Genomic DNA, 18,741 nt, shown 5'->3' with positions numbered 1-18,741 from the left:
GAGTGATCAAACCTTCCTACAGTTAGGGTCACCTCAAACTCCTGTTTGGCCAAACCTTCCTACAGTTAGGGTCAAAACCATAATTCATTCTCGATAAACGAGAAATTCATCTTTAGCTCAGTAATCAAACCTTCCGACAGTTAGGGTTATCTGAATCTTTTCGAACCTCGGGGTGGAGATTCCACTCTTGGTTTCACCCTTCCGGATTCTGGGGGTGGAAATCCCACCTCGAGTTTCCTTTCCAGTTGAAGATAGAATATAAAATTCTTCTTTTCAGCATCGGGAGATAGAATATAAAATTCTTCCTCTCCCATTTCGGGTTCGTCTTTGCCCCAAGAGAAGACACCATCTTATTCAACTCCCAAAATCTGTGCCTCACGGGTACAGGGAAGTTTATCCTGAATCCTAAGCAGGGATAAGTCTGCGCCTAACACGTGCTGCTGGTTTAGTCTTTTTCCCGTAGAAAAGAGACACCAGAGTTCGATTCTGGGGTATTCTATCCTGAAACCTAAGCAAGGATAAGTCTGCGCTTAACCCGCGCTGCCAGTTAGTTCTTAACCGTCAAAGAGAACACACATTCACATATTCAACATTGTGGCGGGTTGTTATTAATAACACCAAAATCCATGCCTTACACACATGGGGAATGTCATCCTGAATCCTAAGAAAGGATATGCCGACGCCTAACACGCGTCGCCGGTTTAGTCTTTTACCGATTGAAAAAGACACCAGAATACCAGTCTGGGGTATTTTATCCCAAAGCCTAAGTAGGGATCAAGTCAACGTCTAATACACGTTGCCGGGTAGCCTATTCCCGTAACAATGGCGAAGCCTATGTATTCAACATCATAGCACAAAGTCTCAGAGAATTCACTCTCTTAGCACAACGTTACATGCGGAACGGATTTAGACAATCCGCATGCTAGCCCGACTCAAACGGTAGTCGGTAAAGGCTAATCAAATCCGTTGAAGGCTGGGGGTTAGCCAAAAATCCTAAAGTCAACACCTAACACGTGTCGCCGGGTAGCCTATTCCCGTAACAATGGCGAAGCCTATGTATTCAACATCATAGCACAAAGTCTCAGAGAATTCACTCTCTTAGCACAACGTTACATGCGGAACGGATTTAGACAATCCGCATGCTAGCCCGACTCAAACGGTAGTCGGTAAAGGCTAATCAAACCCGTTGAAGGCTGGGGGTTAGCCAAAAACCCCAAAGTCAACGCCTAACACGCGTCGCCGGGTAGTCTATTCCCGTGAGAAAGACGAAGTCTACGTATTCAATATCGTAGCACTAAAAGGGTTAACTCTTTTAGCTTAACGTCACATGCGGAACGGACTTGAACAATCCGCATGCTAGCCCGACTCAAACGGTAGTCGGTAAAGGCGCATCAAACCCGTTGATGGCTGAGGATTTGCCAAAAATCCTATAAATACGAAAGTCACTGACGCATCAGCTCCATTAGTTGGTCTTGTGACTTGAGCATCCAACGACGTTCGAAACCCTAAGGTCAACGCCGGACAACGCGTAACCCTAGGTCAACGCCAGTCAACGCGTTGCGAGCAAAAATTCAACGTACGACGTTCGAAACCCTAGGGTTAACGCCGGTCAACGCATAACCCTAGGTCAACGCCAGTCAACGCGTTACGATCAAAAAGTCAACGTACGACGGTCAAAACCCCAGGGTCAACGCCGGACAACGCGTAACCTTAGGTCAACGCCAGTCAACGCGTTGCGAGCAAAAATTCAACGTACGACGTTCAAAACCCTAAGGTCAACGCCGGACAACGCGTAACCCTAGGTCAACGCCTATCAATGCGTTGCAATGAAAGAATCAATACTCCGAAAAGTATACGAGTATAAACTGCTTCTTAAATACTCCGAAAAGTATACGAGTATAAACTGCTTCTTAAATACTCCGAAAAGTATACGAGTATAAACTGCTTCTTAAATACTCCGAAAAGTATACGAGTATAAACTGCTTCTTAAATACTCCGAAAAGTATACGAGTATAAACTGCTTCTTAAATACTCCGAAAAGTATACGAGTATAAACTGCTTCTTAATACTCCGAAAAGTATACGAGTATAAACTGCTTCTTAAATACTCCGAAAAGTATACGAGTATAAACTGCTTCTTAATACTCCAATAAAGGTATACGAGTATAAACTATTTCCTATTTTTGGTTGAGAAGTTTCTGGAGAATATTTTTCTAAAAATATTCTTAAGAATAACTCAACAACACTGCGCCGGACAACGCGTCACAAATAAAGACTCAACGCCAACAAGCCGAGCCCCCTCGGGGTGGCTCGGCCAATGGCCGAGCCACCCCGAGGTGGCTCGGTGGCCGAGCCACCTTGAGGTGGCTTGGCCATGAGCCGAGCCACCTCAAGGTGGCTAGGCACAGTGCCGGCCACCCCGAGGTGGCCGACAGTGGCCCGAGGTGGCCGACAGTGGCCAGAGGGGGCCGACAATTCCCTTTTTGCAGCCACTGTCCTGAGAGCCTATAAATAGGCCTAGAGATGTTCATTTTCAGAGGTCGAACTTTCAAGAGCCGAAACTCTGCCGGATTGAAGAGTGAACTCGGAGTTTTGAAGACTTGAAGACTTGGACGTACAGATCTGATCCTCGGCGACCATCCACGTCAGAAAAGGCAGGATCTCGAGAGGGAGAAAGAACAGATCTGAGATCTACACGAGACTACACTCCAGATCTAAGCTTGGTCTTAGATCTCGAGATCCGAGCGATTATTCCCTTGGTGGACTAATCCCTCCCGGCTATTATTCCCTTCGTGGAATAATACCCGTATAATCGTGTAGATCCGATCGGAACTAGATCGCGCGGTGGTCCACGGATTAACCCCGGCGTTGGTAAAGAACCCACAAAGCGAGCGACCGTAAAACAGGAGCTCGCGATTTGTTCACAAAAGGAAAGTTGTAATTTTTCTTATTTTTCTTTGATTAAATTGTAACCGGATCTAAAAAGGACCGGATCTTTTGTAACCCAAGATGACGATTATTTCAATGAAAAAGGCAACAGTTTTCCCCGCGAACAGACATAATAAGTACTCAATTAGTTAAATAAAATGCAACTTTCACATACTCTATATAAACATAAGAAAGAACAAAAATATTAAAGTGAAATGCATTGCCATTAGAGAAAAATAACAAAACATAATATAAGAGAAATACATTCTAGTAAGATTATATTGAGTTTATCACTTACCAATAGTAAAAATAAACAAAGAAACAAACAGATCTGAAACAGAAAAATATAATTATATAGAAAGAAAAGAAAAAATACACTTGTATAGGGAGAAAAATCTTTAATTCTATCTTTGCCTTTTGTATTCATTTTTTTCCATTTGTTAATGAAAGGGTGAGCAATCTACCAATCTGTAGAAAAAACCATAATAGTCCAAAACAGCAGTAGAAAAAATGATAACCTAAGATAGGATGAGCTATTTTCATGGAAGAATTAAAATCTGTCAAATTAGCATCAACTATGTCAAATTAGAGTACATCAACTATGTCAAATTATAGCAAAAAGCAATATCTTAGCTTGCATTTACTGTCATATTTCAGTCATTAAATTTTACAAACATTTAATGTACAATCTTGCATTTCTTCACCTAGCAATATTAAGTCTTGTACATCAAAGCGTTCAAGCCAACAACAACGCTCAAAACTCCAAATTTTTATCTTGCAAACAATAATAAAAATACAAACTCAAATCATCATTTATTGATATTCATAATTAAATAAATAACTAACCAAAAAAGTACCTCATAAAATGACAAAGAAAGAAAATACAAAAACATCCAATAACTTTTTAGCCCATTACAATCAATTGCTCTCTCAATTTTTACACGACTCCATTCGTTTGACTTTAAGTGAATAAGCTAAAATATGCTTTTATATGTGAGCAAAATAAGGAATATAAGATCTCTAGTGAAGATGCAAATATGAAAGATGAAGCAGACTTTGAATCTCTAGTGAAGATGCAAATGTGAAAGTCAGTTAATCCGCCTCCTTTCCCAAGTCCAGTACTGATACTTCTCAAGGAGCTACCACTGAATGTTACATAATTATCCCTGTGTTCCTACAAAGTAGTTATCAATTTTATCAAATCTATACTTTGAAACATCCCCATACAACAGAGAACTTTAAATAAGATACATGAATTGAAAAATAAAATTTGAGTTTGTCAAACATGCACACAAACATGCACCACTACATACACATATATTACAGGACACGCTCAGATAGAGCTAACAAATTTATCCAAAACTTAAAATCACATTAGAATAATTTCATCCTATGAATTAGCCAAATAATAACTACTGAATTTTATGTTCTCAAGCATATAGTGTCTTATAACCTTACAATTCAAAACATTGGTTCAAAAATTCGAGGACGATTCTTAATATTACTAATTTCATAATACTTGATACAATGTTTCAATCAAATCCAGACAACCGTAAAAACAGTGTATGTAAATGTAGTGATATTTCATTCAGAAACCAAGAAATTATATTATTTTAAATACAATTTTATATAATATTCACAAACTACTCTTAGATGTTCACAAATCTACTAATTAATCTCAAACTACTACAAAACTAATTCTCTTATTCAAAAACTAAGAAATATATTTTACAACCTAATTTCATCAATAATTAGAATCTAATTGTTCGCATCAAAAGTTGCTTTCTTCATTGTATAACTCATTACAACTTTGGTCGTTACAATAAGATCAAAAGATTGGTCTTTTTATAAGACTCTTTACACAATAAAAGAAATAAAAATTACAACTCTATCAAACAAACGTAGGGAGATCGTTTATCGGTCTTCTACTTGTGCGAGATCTTTGCCTGTGTCGGGGATTTTGATATCCGTGGACCGCCTCAGATCTGGATCCGGTTGATGGAAAATTGGCAGAGCTTCGCCTTCACCGAGGGAGTATTTGAATTGAAATACTGAGATCGACCAAGCAAAATCAGTACTCTTCTCGAGATTAAGACCAAGCTTAATCTCACGGAACGGTAGGATCGGGCTTCAGATCCTTTGAATAGCTCCTTCTTTATGCTGGAGTTCGTCGAGATCTCGCTAACCCTTGCTGAAATTTGTGACTCTTGGCTCTGGAGTTCGACAACACCTCCTCGTCTTGATAATAAATCGCCCCCTCTGAAATGAGCCCCTAGGCCTGTATTTATAGGCTTCAGTTAAGGGGTTTTCGGATAAGAATGAGTAATTTGGTCTTATCTTCAGTTAATAACGGCTTAACCATGTTTGTAGATGATATCTAGGTAGTTAGGAATCTCTGAAACAGAAGAAACCGATCAAAACAGCCTAAAAACACGTTTTGGAGGTTACAGACAGTTCTAGATGCGAGACGGACTGATCCGACCCGCCGCCGCATGGGTCGGACTGATCCGACCCGCCGCCACGCGGGTCAGATGGATCCGACCCACCGTCGTACTGGTCGGATCACTGTAGCACGCGGCGGATTACTGTAGCATGCGTCGGATCACTGTAGCACGCGTCGGGTACAGTAGCGCGTCAGATCACTGTAGCGCGCGACGGATCACTGTAGCGCTCGTCGGATCACCGTAGCACGTGTCGGATTACTATAGAGCGTGTCAGATAATGTAGCGCGTCGAATTTCTGTAGCACGCGTTGGATTACTATAGCGCGTGTCGGACCACTGTAGCGCGCGTCGGACCACTATAGCGCGCGACGGATACTGTAACGCGTGCGGAGCACTGTAGCGGTCTTAACTCACTCATATGACTTCGGAATGAAGTGATTCAAGATGCGTTAGAAAGCTGACGAAGAGACCTTCAACTTTTGTCTTTTGAATTTTTCCAGATTAGTGATTCAAGATGCGTTAGAAAGCTGACGAAGAGACCTTCAACTTTTGTCTTTTGAATTTTTCCAGATTCAAATTGTATCATGGTCAAAATGTCTGACGAAGAGACCTTCAACTTTTGTCTTTTGAATTTTTCCAGATTCAAATTGTATCATGGTCAAAATGTCAATTCTTTGTGCGGGTTTCTTTGAGGTATTTGACACTTTCTGACTTCTCCGGACTTGTATTGTGCATTTCTTCATTACGTTGACTTGTACACTCCAATGACTCACTTTGTATATTCATTAGCTTCCACAGGGCCGGATAATCATTTCCTGACTTGAATTATGACGCTTATCATCTGTATTTCGTCTCGAGCTGTTTGTAGGAACCTATAGGCATTTTTATACGCCTACACTAATTTTTTATAAGCAAGTCAAAAGAAGAGTACATTAAACTTGATAGAGGAAAAAACTCAAAACACCTAAAACACCCAAAATGAACTCACCTTCCCATCAGGACCGTCGTGGCCATCACCATGACCACAAACTTCCTATGCACCTTGTAATGCTCTCTCAAAATCCTTCAAGAGCTCTATCACCTCATCCTGCACCAATTTAGGATTCTTCAAATAGCTTGCCTTCAGCTTGAAGTCGTACTTTCACCAAATCAGTTGGATTAGCGACTGTTATTGCTATAGCACCTATTTGAAATTTATAAGACAAACATGTTATAAAATTGTCAGGAGTAGCCCAAAGAAGAAATCTTACCTTAGAAATTATAGAAACTCAAATGTAAATTGGTCAAACAGATGCAATTTCACTGACACTGACAGTATGAATCAAACTATAAAATGGACCTAGACCTACCAGTTGTAAGACCAGCAAGTATTTTCTTGGTTAGAGGAATATCTCCAACGAAATTCTCACCAACATACAAGGATTTAACCTAACAAAAGAGCCAACAACTAACAAATAAGGAATATAAATATCAAGCAAATTCCCATTTGATAAATAGTAAACTTACCGGCTCACACAGTCCAATCCGTAGGCCTCCAAATACACATTGACGATGTAATCCTGGCACAATACCCTTCCAAAGTATTGCCAAGCCTTCTTCTCTAGCAATTGTAGATACAGTGCCTAACATGCCTCTGTATTTTGGTAAATTTTCCACATCTCCTGAAACCGCTTCCTTTTGAAGCTGAAGCCTGACTTTTGCAGTGTCCAAAGGAATAGTGCAAATCTTGCACATGAATTTATTCACAAATCTACTAATTAATCTCAAACTACTACAAAACTAATTCTTTTATTCAAAAACTAAGAAATATATTTTACACCTAATTTCAGCAATAATTAGAATCTAAATTTTTTTAAGCAAGTCACAAGAAGAGTACATTAAACTTGATAGAGGCAAAAACTCAAAACACCTCACACTTGGAAATAATAAGAAGAGTACATTAAACTTGATAGAGGCAAAAACTCAAAACACCTCACACTTGGAAATAATAACACAAAAATAGCCTCACACTTGGCAAAAACTCAAAACACCTCACACTTGGAAATAATAACACAAAAATAGCCTCACACTTGGAAAACCAATAAAGATGTTCTCACAATTGAAAAAACCAAACCAATGCCCACACATTTGGGAAAACCCCAAACGAAAAAAAGAAAAAAACACTAACAAATCACCCATTTTCGAGTCAAGTGCGCGTCGCGTGCACCAAGATACTACTGATACTATGTGGCAATTCTAAAAAGACAACAAAAGAATCACATCAATTATCAAATTACCAATCCGCTTCTCTATACAAAACAATAAAGTTTTACTCTATGAAATGTTGTGCACGACGGAAGCTTCAAGGCGACACGAACAATAACTCGAGATAAATCACAACCAATAAGAAAATCACAATCACAGCAAGAACACCGAGTTTAACGTGGTTCGACAAGTTACCTACGTCCACAGGGTAAGAAAGGGGGAGTTCTCACTATTAGAAATCAAGAGAATACAAATAGAGTTATAAATCTCACCGATGAAACCCTAAAATAAAGCTCTAGATCTCACAAATCTCCCACAATTGGATACAACAATCCTCTCCAAAAGACTGCTCAAAATCATTCTTGTTTAACCCTAATTAATTAGGTTTAGGGTTATATATCAACTCAGAAGCAAGCCGGGTTAAAATCCAAAGCCCAGCCCAAAAACAGTCTGCGGTCGACCACGGCGGTCGACCGAACCAAAACCCGAGAACAGAATTGATTACAGTCATGACGCGGTCGACCGTGGCAGTCGACCGAATCTCATCCCGAGACCAAAAATCACCTACAGGGTCCTCGCGATCGACCGTCATGGTAGACCGCCTTCAGCTCCGATTCCTAGTGGTCTTTGTGCACGTTCACGATCGACCGCGGCGGGCGACCGCCAGTCTGGTCTTTGTGCACGTTCACGATCGACCGCGGCGGTCGACCGCCAGTCTGCCTGGCTGATTCTTTAGTTGTTTTCCTGCACTCTCTTGCCATTTCTTCAATTCTCTACCTCGGCGAATGTTTCTACCAAAACTGAGCTGATACCAAATCATCCAATAGTCCCTCAACAAGTTCGGGAACCAATCTGGAGCTGCAACGTAATCTCCCCCCCTCCCCATATGAATCAATAGATCAAACCAGCTGTATCTGAAAGACTGCCTATGTATTCTCTTTTCCAAGGAATCAAACCGAATGTAGTTCACCCAAATGGCCTCCAAAGGCCTCAACACTGAAGAATGTTCAAAAGCTTCAAACAATGACCAAATTTTACTCCTGAAACAACTTTGGTCAGCATATCTGTAGGGTTATCATTCGTGTGGACCTTCTCCAATATGACGTCTCCATCATCCAAAACGTCACGAATAAAGTGGAATCTGACATCGATGTGCTTCATGCGCGCATGATAAATCTGGTTCTTTGCTAAATAGATAGCTAACATGCTATCACAATATACCCGAATGGTTTCCTGTGTAATCCCCAAGTCCTCCAATAATCCACGCAATCACAAAGCCTCCTTCACAGCTTCAGTCACCGCCATATACTCTGTCTCTGTAGTAGAGAGAGCCACTATAGACTAAAGTGTACATCTCCAACATACAAATGCACCTGCTAATGTAAAAACATAACCTGAAGTAGACCGGCGCTTGTCAAGATCTCTAGCATAATCTAAATCCACGTAGCCAATATAATCTTGCCCATTCTTTTTATCCTTTTGGAATACTAAACCAACATCCACGGTGCCTTGAACATACCGTAGAATCCACTTCACGACCTCCTAATGATCCTTCCCGGGGTCATGCATGTGTCTCGATACCATACTCACGGTCTGTGATAAATCTGGCCTCGTACACACCATCGCATACATCAAGCTACCTACTGCACTGGCATAAGGGACCTTTGACATATAATCTATATCCTTAACTGAAACAAGTGACACCAACGCTGAAAGCTTAAAGTGGGGAGCCAATGGTGTGCTAACTACTTTTACATTACCATCAAAGCTGAATTTCTTCAACATCTTCTGCAAATAGCTCTTCTGTGTAAGCTTCAAACTCCATTTCACCCTGTCTCTCTCAATCTCCATACCCAATATCTTCTTTGCCTCTCCAAGATCCTTCATCTCGAACTCGGATGACAGCTCCTCTTTTAATTTTCGAATAGCCGAAGAATTCCTGGAAGCAATAAGCATATCGTCAACATATAAAAATAAATATATGTGCTCACTATCCTGTAGCTTGTGCATATAAACACATGAGTCATATGGGCTCCTCGTGTACCCATGGCCAATCATAAAGCTGTCGAATCTCTTATACCACTGTCTCGGCGATTGCTTCAAACCTTAAAGAGACTTCTTCAGCTTACAAACCAAGTCTTCCTTTCCTGCAGCTTTGAATCCCAAGGGTTGTGTCATGTAGATCTCCTCATCTAAATTACCGTGTAGAAAGGTTTTCTTTACATCCATCTGGATCAAATCCAAATCCAACTGTGCCACCAACGCTAATAAAATCTGTATCGATGAATGCTTCACAACGGGTGAAAATACCTCGTTATAGTCAATACCCTCAAGTTGTGCATATCCCTTGACAACCAATATGGCTTTGAAACGAATGTCCCCAATAGAAGATCTTTCCTTCTTCACATATACCCACTTACAACCTATAGCTTTCTTACCCTTAGGTAGATGTGCAAGTGTCCAAGTGTCGTTCTTCTGAAGAGACCGCATCTCCTCCTCTATAGCTTCACTCCACCTGATCGAATCGGGGTTAGACTCTACCTCCATGAATACTACACTGATAATATATATGCGACCATGACATCATTATACCTAGCTGGCCAACGAATTACTCTCCTCGGTCTATCTGCTGCAATGGACCCCTGAACATGACCATGTTCCTGAGTCCCATAATCCACTGTATCCTCTATATGCCTGGTTGTCATCTCATCTCCTCCCAATGTCATCTCTGTAGGAGCCTCGATGGATACAATACTCTTTAGAATGGGTGGAGTCACATCATCCTCCACCTGCTACGATATCTCTCTTGTCTGGTCTCCCTCTACCTACCGAGGGACTCGAGGCCTCATCATGTACGCCTCATCAAATATGACATCTCTGTTAATAACTATCTTCTTGCCATGTGGATCCCATAACTTGAAGCCTTTGACTCTATCTCTAAATTCCACAAAGACTACTTTCCTCGCCCTCAGATTTAATTTACCATCACTGACATGGTAATAAGCTAGACACCCAAATATCTGAAGCGACTCATAGTCACTAGTCACCGAACCAAACCAACGTTCCAAAGGAATCTTCCCGTCTATCACAGTGCACGACAACCTATTCACGAGATGGCTTGCATAAACCAATGCCTCGGTCCAAAAGATCTAGGCAATCCACTCCGCGTCATCATACATCACACCTTCTCCAGCAAGGTATGGTTCAATTTCTTAGCCACCCCGTTCTGTTGCGGTGTCTCTCGAACTGTGAAGTGTCTTCTAATGCCGTGATCCAGGTAAAACTACAGAAACGGATCACTCTTATACTCCCCACTGTTATCTGAACGTAGAGTCTTCACCTTTCTACATATCTGCAGCTTCACTTTCTTTTTCCACTCTATAAAAATATCCAGGATCTGATGTTTATGCTTCATAGAGTATACCCAATTCCTCCTGGAATAGTCATCAATAAAAGTGACAAAATAATTGGCCCCATCAAGAGATGTGTTCTTGGAAGGACCCCAAACATCTGTGTAAATGTAATCCAATGTACCTCGAGTGTTATGAACAGTAGTGCCAAACTTCACTCTAGTCTTCTTCCCAAGTACACAATGCTCACACAGCTCCATCTTGCAGGTCTTAGCACCTTTCAACAGCCCCTGTTTTGCCAATAACTATAGGGACTTATCACATGTGTGTCCAAGTCTCATGTGTCATAAAGTGGTAGTGTCCTCCTCTGTAGTGATAGAAGCTGCCAGTCCCCCTATAACTGTCTTGCCCTTCAAGTAGTATAGGTTATTTTCCCTGACACCTCGCATCACCACCATAGAGCCTTTCGTGACCTTCACTGTAGCATCCTCTAAGATCACTCGATATCCTACTGCCTCTAAAGTCCCAAGAGAAATTATGTTCTTCATTAACTGCGACACGAACCTCACTTCCTTCAACTCCCTCACTACACCGTCATGCATCCTAATTCGGACTACACCAATACCACCAATAGGGTGGTCATTACCCATAAGTACGACATGCCCTCTTTCCAGCTCCTCAAAGCTAGAGAACCACTCCCTCTTAGGGCAGATGTGATATGTAGCTCCCGAATTCATCATCCACTCCGTAGAATCAGCATAACAAACCGACGGTAGTGCAGGACATAAGTAGCCCGAAGAATCTGAATCTGAATGCTCACCTAAAGCTTTTGCAACATTTACTTTTGAAGCTTATGCAGCTTTCCCTTTGTTCTTCTCGGTTTTTTCTTTCCATTTTGGGCAGTCAATCTTCCAATGTCCTTCTTCTTTACAATACCGACATTGATTTCTACCAATACTCTTATAGGCACTCCTATTCTTTAACTTTGAGCGGTTGAACTGGCAGCGGTTTGGATCACAACCTCGAACAGCTAATGCATCTCCTGATGCCTTCTCGAAGGTTTCACCATCACTCTTTCTCAACTCATAATTCACCAAAGCTGAAGTTACCTCCTTATAGCTAACTATAGTTCTTCCATTGATCATAGTTAGAACAAACGTACCATAATCATCCTCGGACAACGAACACAAAAGTAACATTGCCTTGTTTTTATCCTCAACTATGTTGTCCACATTGGCCATATCTGAAAGTAGCTTAGTAAAATTGTTGACATGCTCCCTGACGAAAACTCCCCTCTTCATCTTGAACTGGTAAAACCTTTTCTTCAAGTGAAGCTGATTCTCAATGCTCTTCGTAAGATACTTCTCATTGAGTATTTCCCACATCTTCTTCGCTAACGTCTCGTTCATAACATCATAAATAAGATCCGGCGTCAAGCATGACCTAATAACACCACAAGCTCTACTATTCATATTCCTCCAAACCTTGTCCTCCATATCAGCGGGTTTCTCTTTTAACTCAAGAGTCTCCTCCAAATTCTATGCATCCAAGGCGTCTATCACTTGACACCTCCATAATCCAAAATTGATCTTGCCGTTAAACTTTAGAACATCAATCTTCGTGTTATTGATGCTCAGACTATGTATCGCCTTCGTAAGAGACGAACCTGATGTGCTTACATCTCCCATGTTGTCGATCTAACTTTTCAGATAGGAATCTTTACAGAATCCTTCAAACAAGCCTGAAGCCCTGATACCAATTGTTGTGCACGACGGAAGCTTCGAGCCGACACGAACAATAACTCGAGATAAATCACAACCAATAAGCAAATCACAATCACAATAAGAACACTGAGTTTAACGTGGTTCGGCAAGTTACCTACGTCCATGAGGCAAGGAGGGGGGAGTTCTCACTATTAGAAATCAAGAAAATACAAATAGAGTTACAAATCTCACCGATGAAACCCTAAAATAAAGCTCTAGATATCTCACAAATCTTCCACAATTGGATGTAACAATCCTCTCCAAAAGACTGCTCAAAATTAACCTTGCTTAACCCTAATTAATCAGGTTTAGGGTTATATATTAACTTAGAAGAGAAACGGGTCAAAATCCAAAGCCCTGCCCAAAAACAGTCTGCGGTCGACCGCGCAGGTATCGCGGTCGACCGCGACGGTCGATCGAACCAAAACCCGAGAGCAGAAGTGATTACAGTCATGACGCGGTCGACCGTGGCAGTCGACCGTATCTCATCCTGAGACCAAAAATCACCTACAGGGTCCTCACGGTCGACCGCCTTCAGCTCCGATTCCTAGTGGCCTTTGTGCACGTTCACGGTCGATCGCGACGGTCGACCGCCAGTCTGCCTGGCTGATTCTTTAGCTGTTTTCCTGCACTCTCTTGTTATTTCTTCATGAAAAGCCATCATCATCAAACTGAGCTTATTGAAATCAGTAGTAGTAAAGACAAATAAGAAGGACTAAAATTGTTAACCAAATAGTAGATGGTTTGATAGAGTATGTGAAACAAATCATATTTTTAACCTAATATTACTTAAATGAAGGATCTAATCCAAAACTGAAAGGCATTAGTTTATCTAGTTAGAAGGTAATTGGTAGAACATTATCAATAAGTGAATCTATCATCAGCAACTAAGGCAACATATTGTGACATTGTCCTGTTGCTACGAAATAATAACACAAAAGGCAGAACCATATTGTTTGTATAATGTGTTTTGTAACGGTAATATACAACTTTGACAATAAAAATATAAACTTTAGGAAGTAGCAACACGAGCTCTTAACAATAGATGTTTAATTTTCAAGCATTACTCAGTAAAGAGCAGAAATAAATCATCATACCCATAAACAGTAACCCACTCCTCCTCACCCAACATCGCGTCCCTCGCCGAGACCCGTGTTTGTTGGAAATTTTGCAGTAAAAAGACAATGAAAGAAAAATTGACTTGTATTCTCTCAAAATCAATTACAATTTGGATTTCCTGATTACAAAAGAGAGGAGAATGAATTTGATTCTCCCCTTTGTTTATGGGTTCTTCACGGTGGCGATGAGATGCCTCCCTCGAATGCTCGCGTCGAGTTTGCTTCTCGTTGACGATCCAAACGTCGTTGACGATCCGAACGTCTTGATTCACTGGAACGTAGTCTTCTCCTCACGATTTGACGCTGTGGAGAACTTACGTGGCAAGTCTTAAAAAATAACTCTTAACGAGTTAATAACTCAGAGCGAGTTTATCTCTATGAAAGAGTTGATTTAAACCGAAAGTTCGGTTAATAAGACAAGGATAAAGAAGCTCCTATTGTCGACCTCTAAAGCTCCAGTCGAAGAACGAATGCTCTTCTTTGCTGCCAATCCTCAGGTCCAAAAAGCCAGCCCTTGACCGAATTTCCCTTTGTTGATGACAGAAAATCCGATCCAAAGCTAGTCGAAGATCTCTTCTTTGCTCCCCCCCCCCAAAAGAAGGATCCGAACTCAGTTGAGTTTCCCACTATTTATAGGGGATTAAGGGTGGTAACTACCCCCTTAATCTGCTCCTCAATGGGCTGAGTGGGGTGTAACCGCCCCCTCTTAAACAGCTCCCTAAATCGTGGGGAAAACGGTTTTGAAACCGTTCTGTTAGTGCTTTGAACGAGTCAAAACGCCAATCTGAGCGTTCTGGACCTTAACTCTGCGTCTTATTGATGAGACGCAGAGTTGGGCGCTCGTTGGGAGTTGAAACGCACAGGCCGCATGCGTTTTAGAGATGAATTCTGCGTTTTAGGCTGAAAACGCAGAGTTGGGCCTGTTTAAAGGCTGAAAACGCACAGGTCGTGCTGTTTTAGAGATGAACTCTGCGTTTTAGGCTGAAAACGCAGAGTTGAGCCTGTTTTAGGCTGAAAACGCACAGTTGGGCCGTTTTATGAACTCTGCGTTTTAGGCTGAAAATGCAGAGTTGGGCCGTAACTCTGTGTTTTGATGTTATATCACAAGGATAACCTCTGCGTTTTGAGGTTATAATGCTGGTTCGACCTGTGCGTTTTGACTCTGTAATGCAGAGGCGAACCTTAGGCGGGCTTGGCGAGCTTCAAGCTAAGTCCAATGTTCTGACGAAGTCCGGTCTTACAGACGGACTTCAGAACATAATTTGCTACGAAGAACAGGTCATAACTTTCAAACCGTAAGTCGGAATTGGACGAATTATATATGAAAATCGGCTATCTCGACGAGACGGGGCCATCCGAACCTAGCTAAAGGCTTCGGTTCGCTTCCTCCGTTTCGCCAAATTCCTTACGGTTTGAGATATATATGCGTTTTAATATGAAGAGACCGTCAATTTGTAGTCTCTTTTGCTAGAGCGTTGTAAAGACCGTCACCTTGTAATCTTCGTCTTGGCTCCTTAAAAATATGAGAGTCGTCAGATTGTAACTCTCGATGTTGATTGTGAATGCTGTTGAATTAGAGCTTTCATCAGTTGTCGTGAAGGTCGTCAGATTGTAGCATTCTACGTGAAAGTCCTCAAATTGTAGCATTCTGGAAGTTGTCAGATTGTAACTTCCATCATCGGTGTTTGATGGGGGATCAACTATCTATTATGATTTTTAGACAGCCTACAGAACCCCCTCCAAAGTTTTCAAAAGTTCGTGGTTGACTGGGCAGACTTGGGTCTGCAGGCGAGCTTGCAGGCGAACTGGGTCTGCAGGTGAGTTTGGGACTGCAGGCGAATTTCGAGTTGCAGGCGAGCAGGCAGACTTGGGACTGCAGGCGGATTTGGGACTGCAGGCGAATTTGAGTTGCAGGCGAGCTCCTGAGCATGGATTGAAGAATACCCCCCCGCCGCCACTCCTCTCCACCGCCGCCCTCGTCCTGATCGGCGAAGTGGTAGAGAAGTAATTTCGTGTCAGTGTCAGGGTTTTCGTCTCGGTCGATATCGGTACCTCATGGATGGCAGGTTCAGGAGAGAAATCGACACGGTCTTCCAGGGTGAAGACCAGAGGCGGTGGAGGGTCATCGGAGGTGCTGAAGTTTTCGCGCCAAAGCGAAGCGAGAGGATCTGTGGGCCAAGACTGGGGATGCAAGATCGCGGAAGCCAAAAGGGCATTTCCAATGGTAAAGTAATAGATTTTTTTTATTTAATAATTTGATTAAAAAAAGAAGAAATTGCCAAGTGGCATTTCCAATGGTAAAGAGTCATAAGGTTTTTTTCCTTCCCAATGAACAGATACGCGGAAGCCAAAAAGGAAATTTCAATGGTAAAGAGTTTGCACAGATTAGTTTTTTAATAGATTTTTTAATTTAACTAGTATAGTGCATGTGCGTTGCACGTTGTCGGATTAATTTTATGTTTAGCTTTTTTATAATAAGTTTGGTGTTAGATGTAATTTGAGGATATTTTGCTATTTTTTATCATTAAAATCCTAGAGTAAATATAATCTTTTATGAGGTTTATTTGTGACATTTCAAGGTCCTTTCCGCAAATTTTATGGCATATCTCTAAAATTATGAAGTTTCAAGGTTGTTTTAAAAATTTAAAGGTTTACTCTATAAATTTTTTTTATAAACAATTTATATTCATATATATATTGAATTTGCACACTTATTATTCAGGGAATATGTACAGTTAATTAGACAAACAATTTATTTAGGTAAGAATATCTAGATTTTTTAATAATATCCTCTCGTATATCCAAGACTTTTGATATTTGAATTTCGTTGGTTTCGATCCAAAAAAATATTTGAATTTCTTTATGAAAAAGTATCCTATTATGTTCATAAAAAACATGCTTTAACTAACATCTTTGAATCACAAATTGTTGCTTCCGTGTCCTCGTGTTCTCTGTTATTTCGTTGGTAAGATTTGGTAAGGTTGAAGCTATGTATGGAACATATTTATATGAGATTTGACTTATAACTGATTTTTAGTAATAATGTCTCACAAATTAATTATTGATATTATTGAAACGTTTTAGCTCTCCATATTAACCGTTTTTCCTTAATGATAGTGGCTAATAATGATAGTGCCAACTATTATTGTCATATATAAAAATGTTCAGTAATTTGAAATTTAAAAAAGTCTGTTCACTCAAACTCCCATAAAACTCACACTTAATTTCTCCTTATTAACCGTTTTTCTTTAATGATAGCGGCTAATAATGATAGTGCCAACTATTATTACCATATATAAAAATGTTCAGTAATTTGAAATTTAAAAAAGTCTATTCACTCAAAGTCCCATAAAAGTCGCACTTAATTTCTCTAAAATTTTGAAATGCTTAATCAAATTTGTTTAATAAATGGAATACATAAATACTTTACAAATAAAACTCAATTTCACTTGCTAAATATGTTCACTTCTGATTACCTTTTGATTGTATATAATAGTAATAATAAATTAATAGTATAGAGATCAAAAGAGATGTAAAACTGATATTGTTGTTTTTTTTAATGGCTAAGGGGGAGTTTGCAGGTGATTGTTGTAAAGATGAAGCAAATCAGTGAGTTACAAAGGCAAGTAGAAGCATCACTATTAATATATCGTAAAACCTAATGATTTACACGGAGGTTGGTGAGCCACAACCCAACATGGTAAAGCTTGAGCTCACAGTTCGATAGTGACGTGTAAACTTTATCTCTTTGTTCACTATTTTGTAATTATAATTTTAATAGTTATTATTATTATTTGAGATTTGAATTGGTAGATTTATGTACTCATGTGATATTCTTTAGTATTCTACATTTAGTTTTATATTTGAGATTTGGATTGCTAGATTTCTATAATCATTTGATATTCAATAGAAAACTGTTATGAGCGAGTGAAGTGTAACATGTTAATAAGAATTTATTTGAAAAACCGTTATGAGCGAGTGAAGTGGAACAAATTAATGAGAATTTATTTGAAAAATTGAAGGTTATGAAAGACTGAGTATATGCATGTGTCATCATGTATGTACAAATGAATGGATGGATGTGTAGTCAATGGTGATGTAATTAAAAATTGGGTATTTGAGGGTTTCATGTATGTATGGATGGATATGTTGAAGGGCATTTTGGGTAGAAATGTTTTAACATGGCAATCCACTTTTATAATAGTATTAGATAATTTGATTTAAAAAAGAAGAAATTGCCAAGTGGTATTTCCAAAGGTAAGAGTTTTTAGTAATAGATATAGATTTTTAATTTAATAATTTGATTTAAAAAAGAATAAATTGCCAAGTGGTATTTCCAAAGATAAGAGTTTTTAGTAATAGATATAGATGTGTTGTCCTGAGTAAATTGTACACGACAATGCTATAAAATAGAAATGTCACATTGATGAATGAGAGAATCACAAAAATCATGCAACTTTAGCACCTGAATAGCTAACCATGTACATTCTTAACTAGACTTCTACAATACAAGATCACTGGAGACGCGACATAATTTTGAATCATTTTCTTAGTCTTGACAGGGTAGTTGAATAATATCAAAGAATCACCATAAGATATAAACATCTCTCTTCCTTTTTTTTTCCTCTTTTTTTTTCTTTTTTTCTCTTTTTTTTTGGAACTCGCCTTTAGCGTGCGTGGAAATTGAACTCATGCTCCCTAGAAGGAAGCAATAAGGCTTTGTCATGTGATCTACTAGAGCGCCATGAAACATCTCTCTTTTTAAAGATTAGAAAGTTACATACAACTAAAACAACTGAACTCTAAAAACTCCTTGATTACTAAGTTTCAAAAGGTTGACTATCAAATGCACTTGATCAAACATTCACCTTCTTGTTTTTATTGGTACATATTTAC

General features: G+C 39.8%; 1 protein-coding gene across 1 annotated transcript; it reads right to left on the bottom strand.

Moving 5' to 3' along the window:
• Window positions 6,468–10,340, bottom strand: LOC109847120 (mitochondrial uncoupling protein 1-like). The gene is made up of 4 exons (XM_020416365.1): window positions 10,207–10,340; window positions 6,877–7,060; window positions 6,720–6,798; window positions 6,468–6,553 (listed from the first exon to the last, which is right to left on the bottom strand). Exons 1-4 carry the CDS (start codon window positions 10,338–10,340, stop codon window positions 6,468–6,470), a joined length of 483 nt encoding a protein of 160 aa, XP_020271954.1.

This window comes from Asparagus officinalis, chromosome 7, assembly GCF_001876935.1.
Source record: "Asparagus officinalis chromosome 7, Aspof.V1, whole genome shotgun sequence".
Lineage (NCBI taxonomy): Eukaryota > Viridiplantae > Streptophyta > Magnoliopsida > Asparagales > Asparagaceae > Asparagus > Asparagus officinalis.
This window is presented reverse-complemented; position numbering and strand designations above follow the sequence as displayed.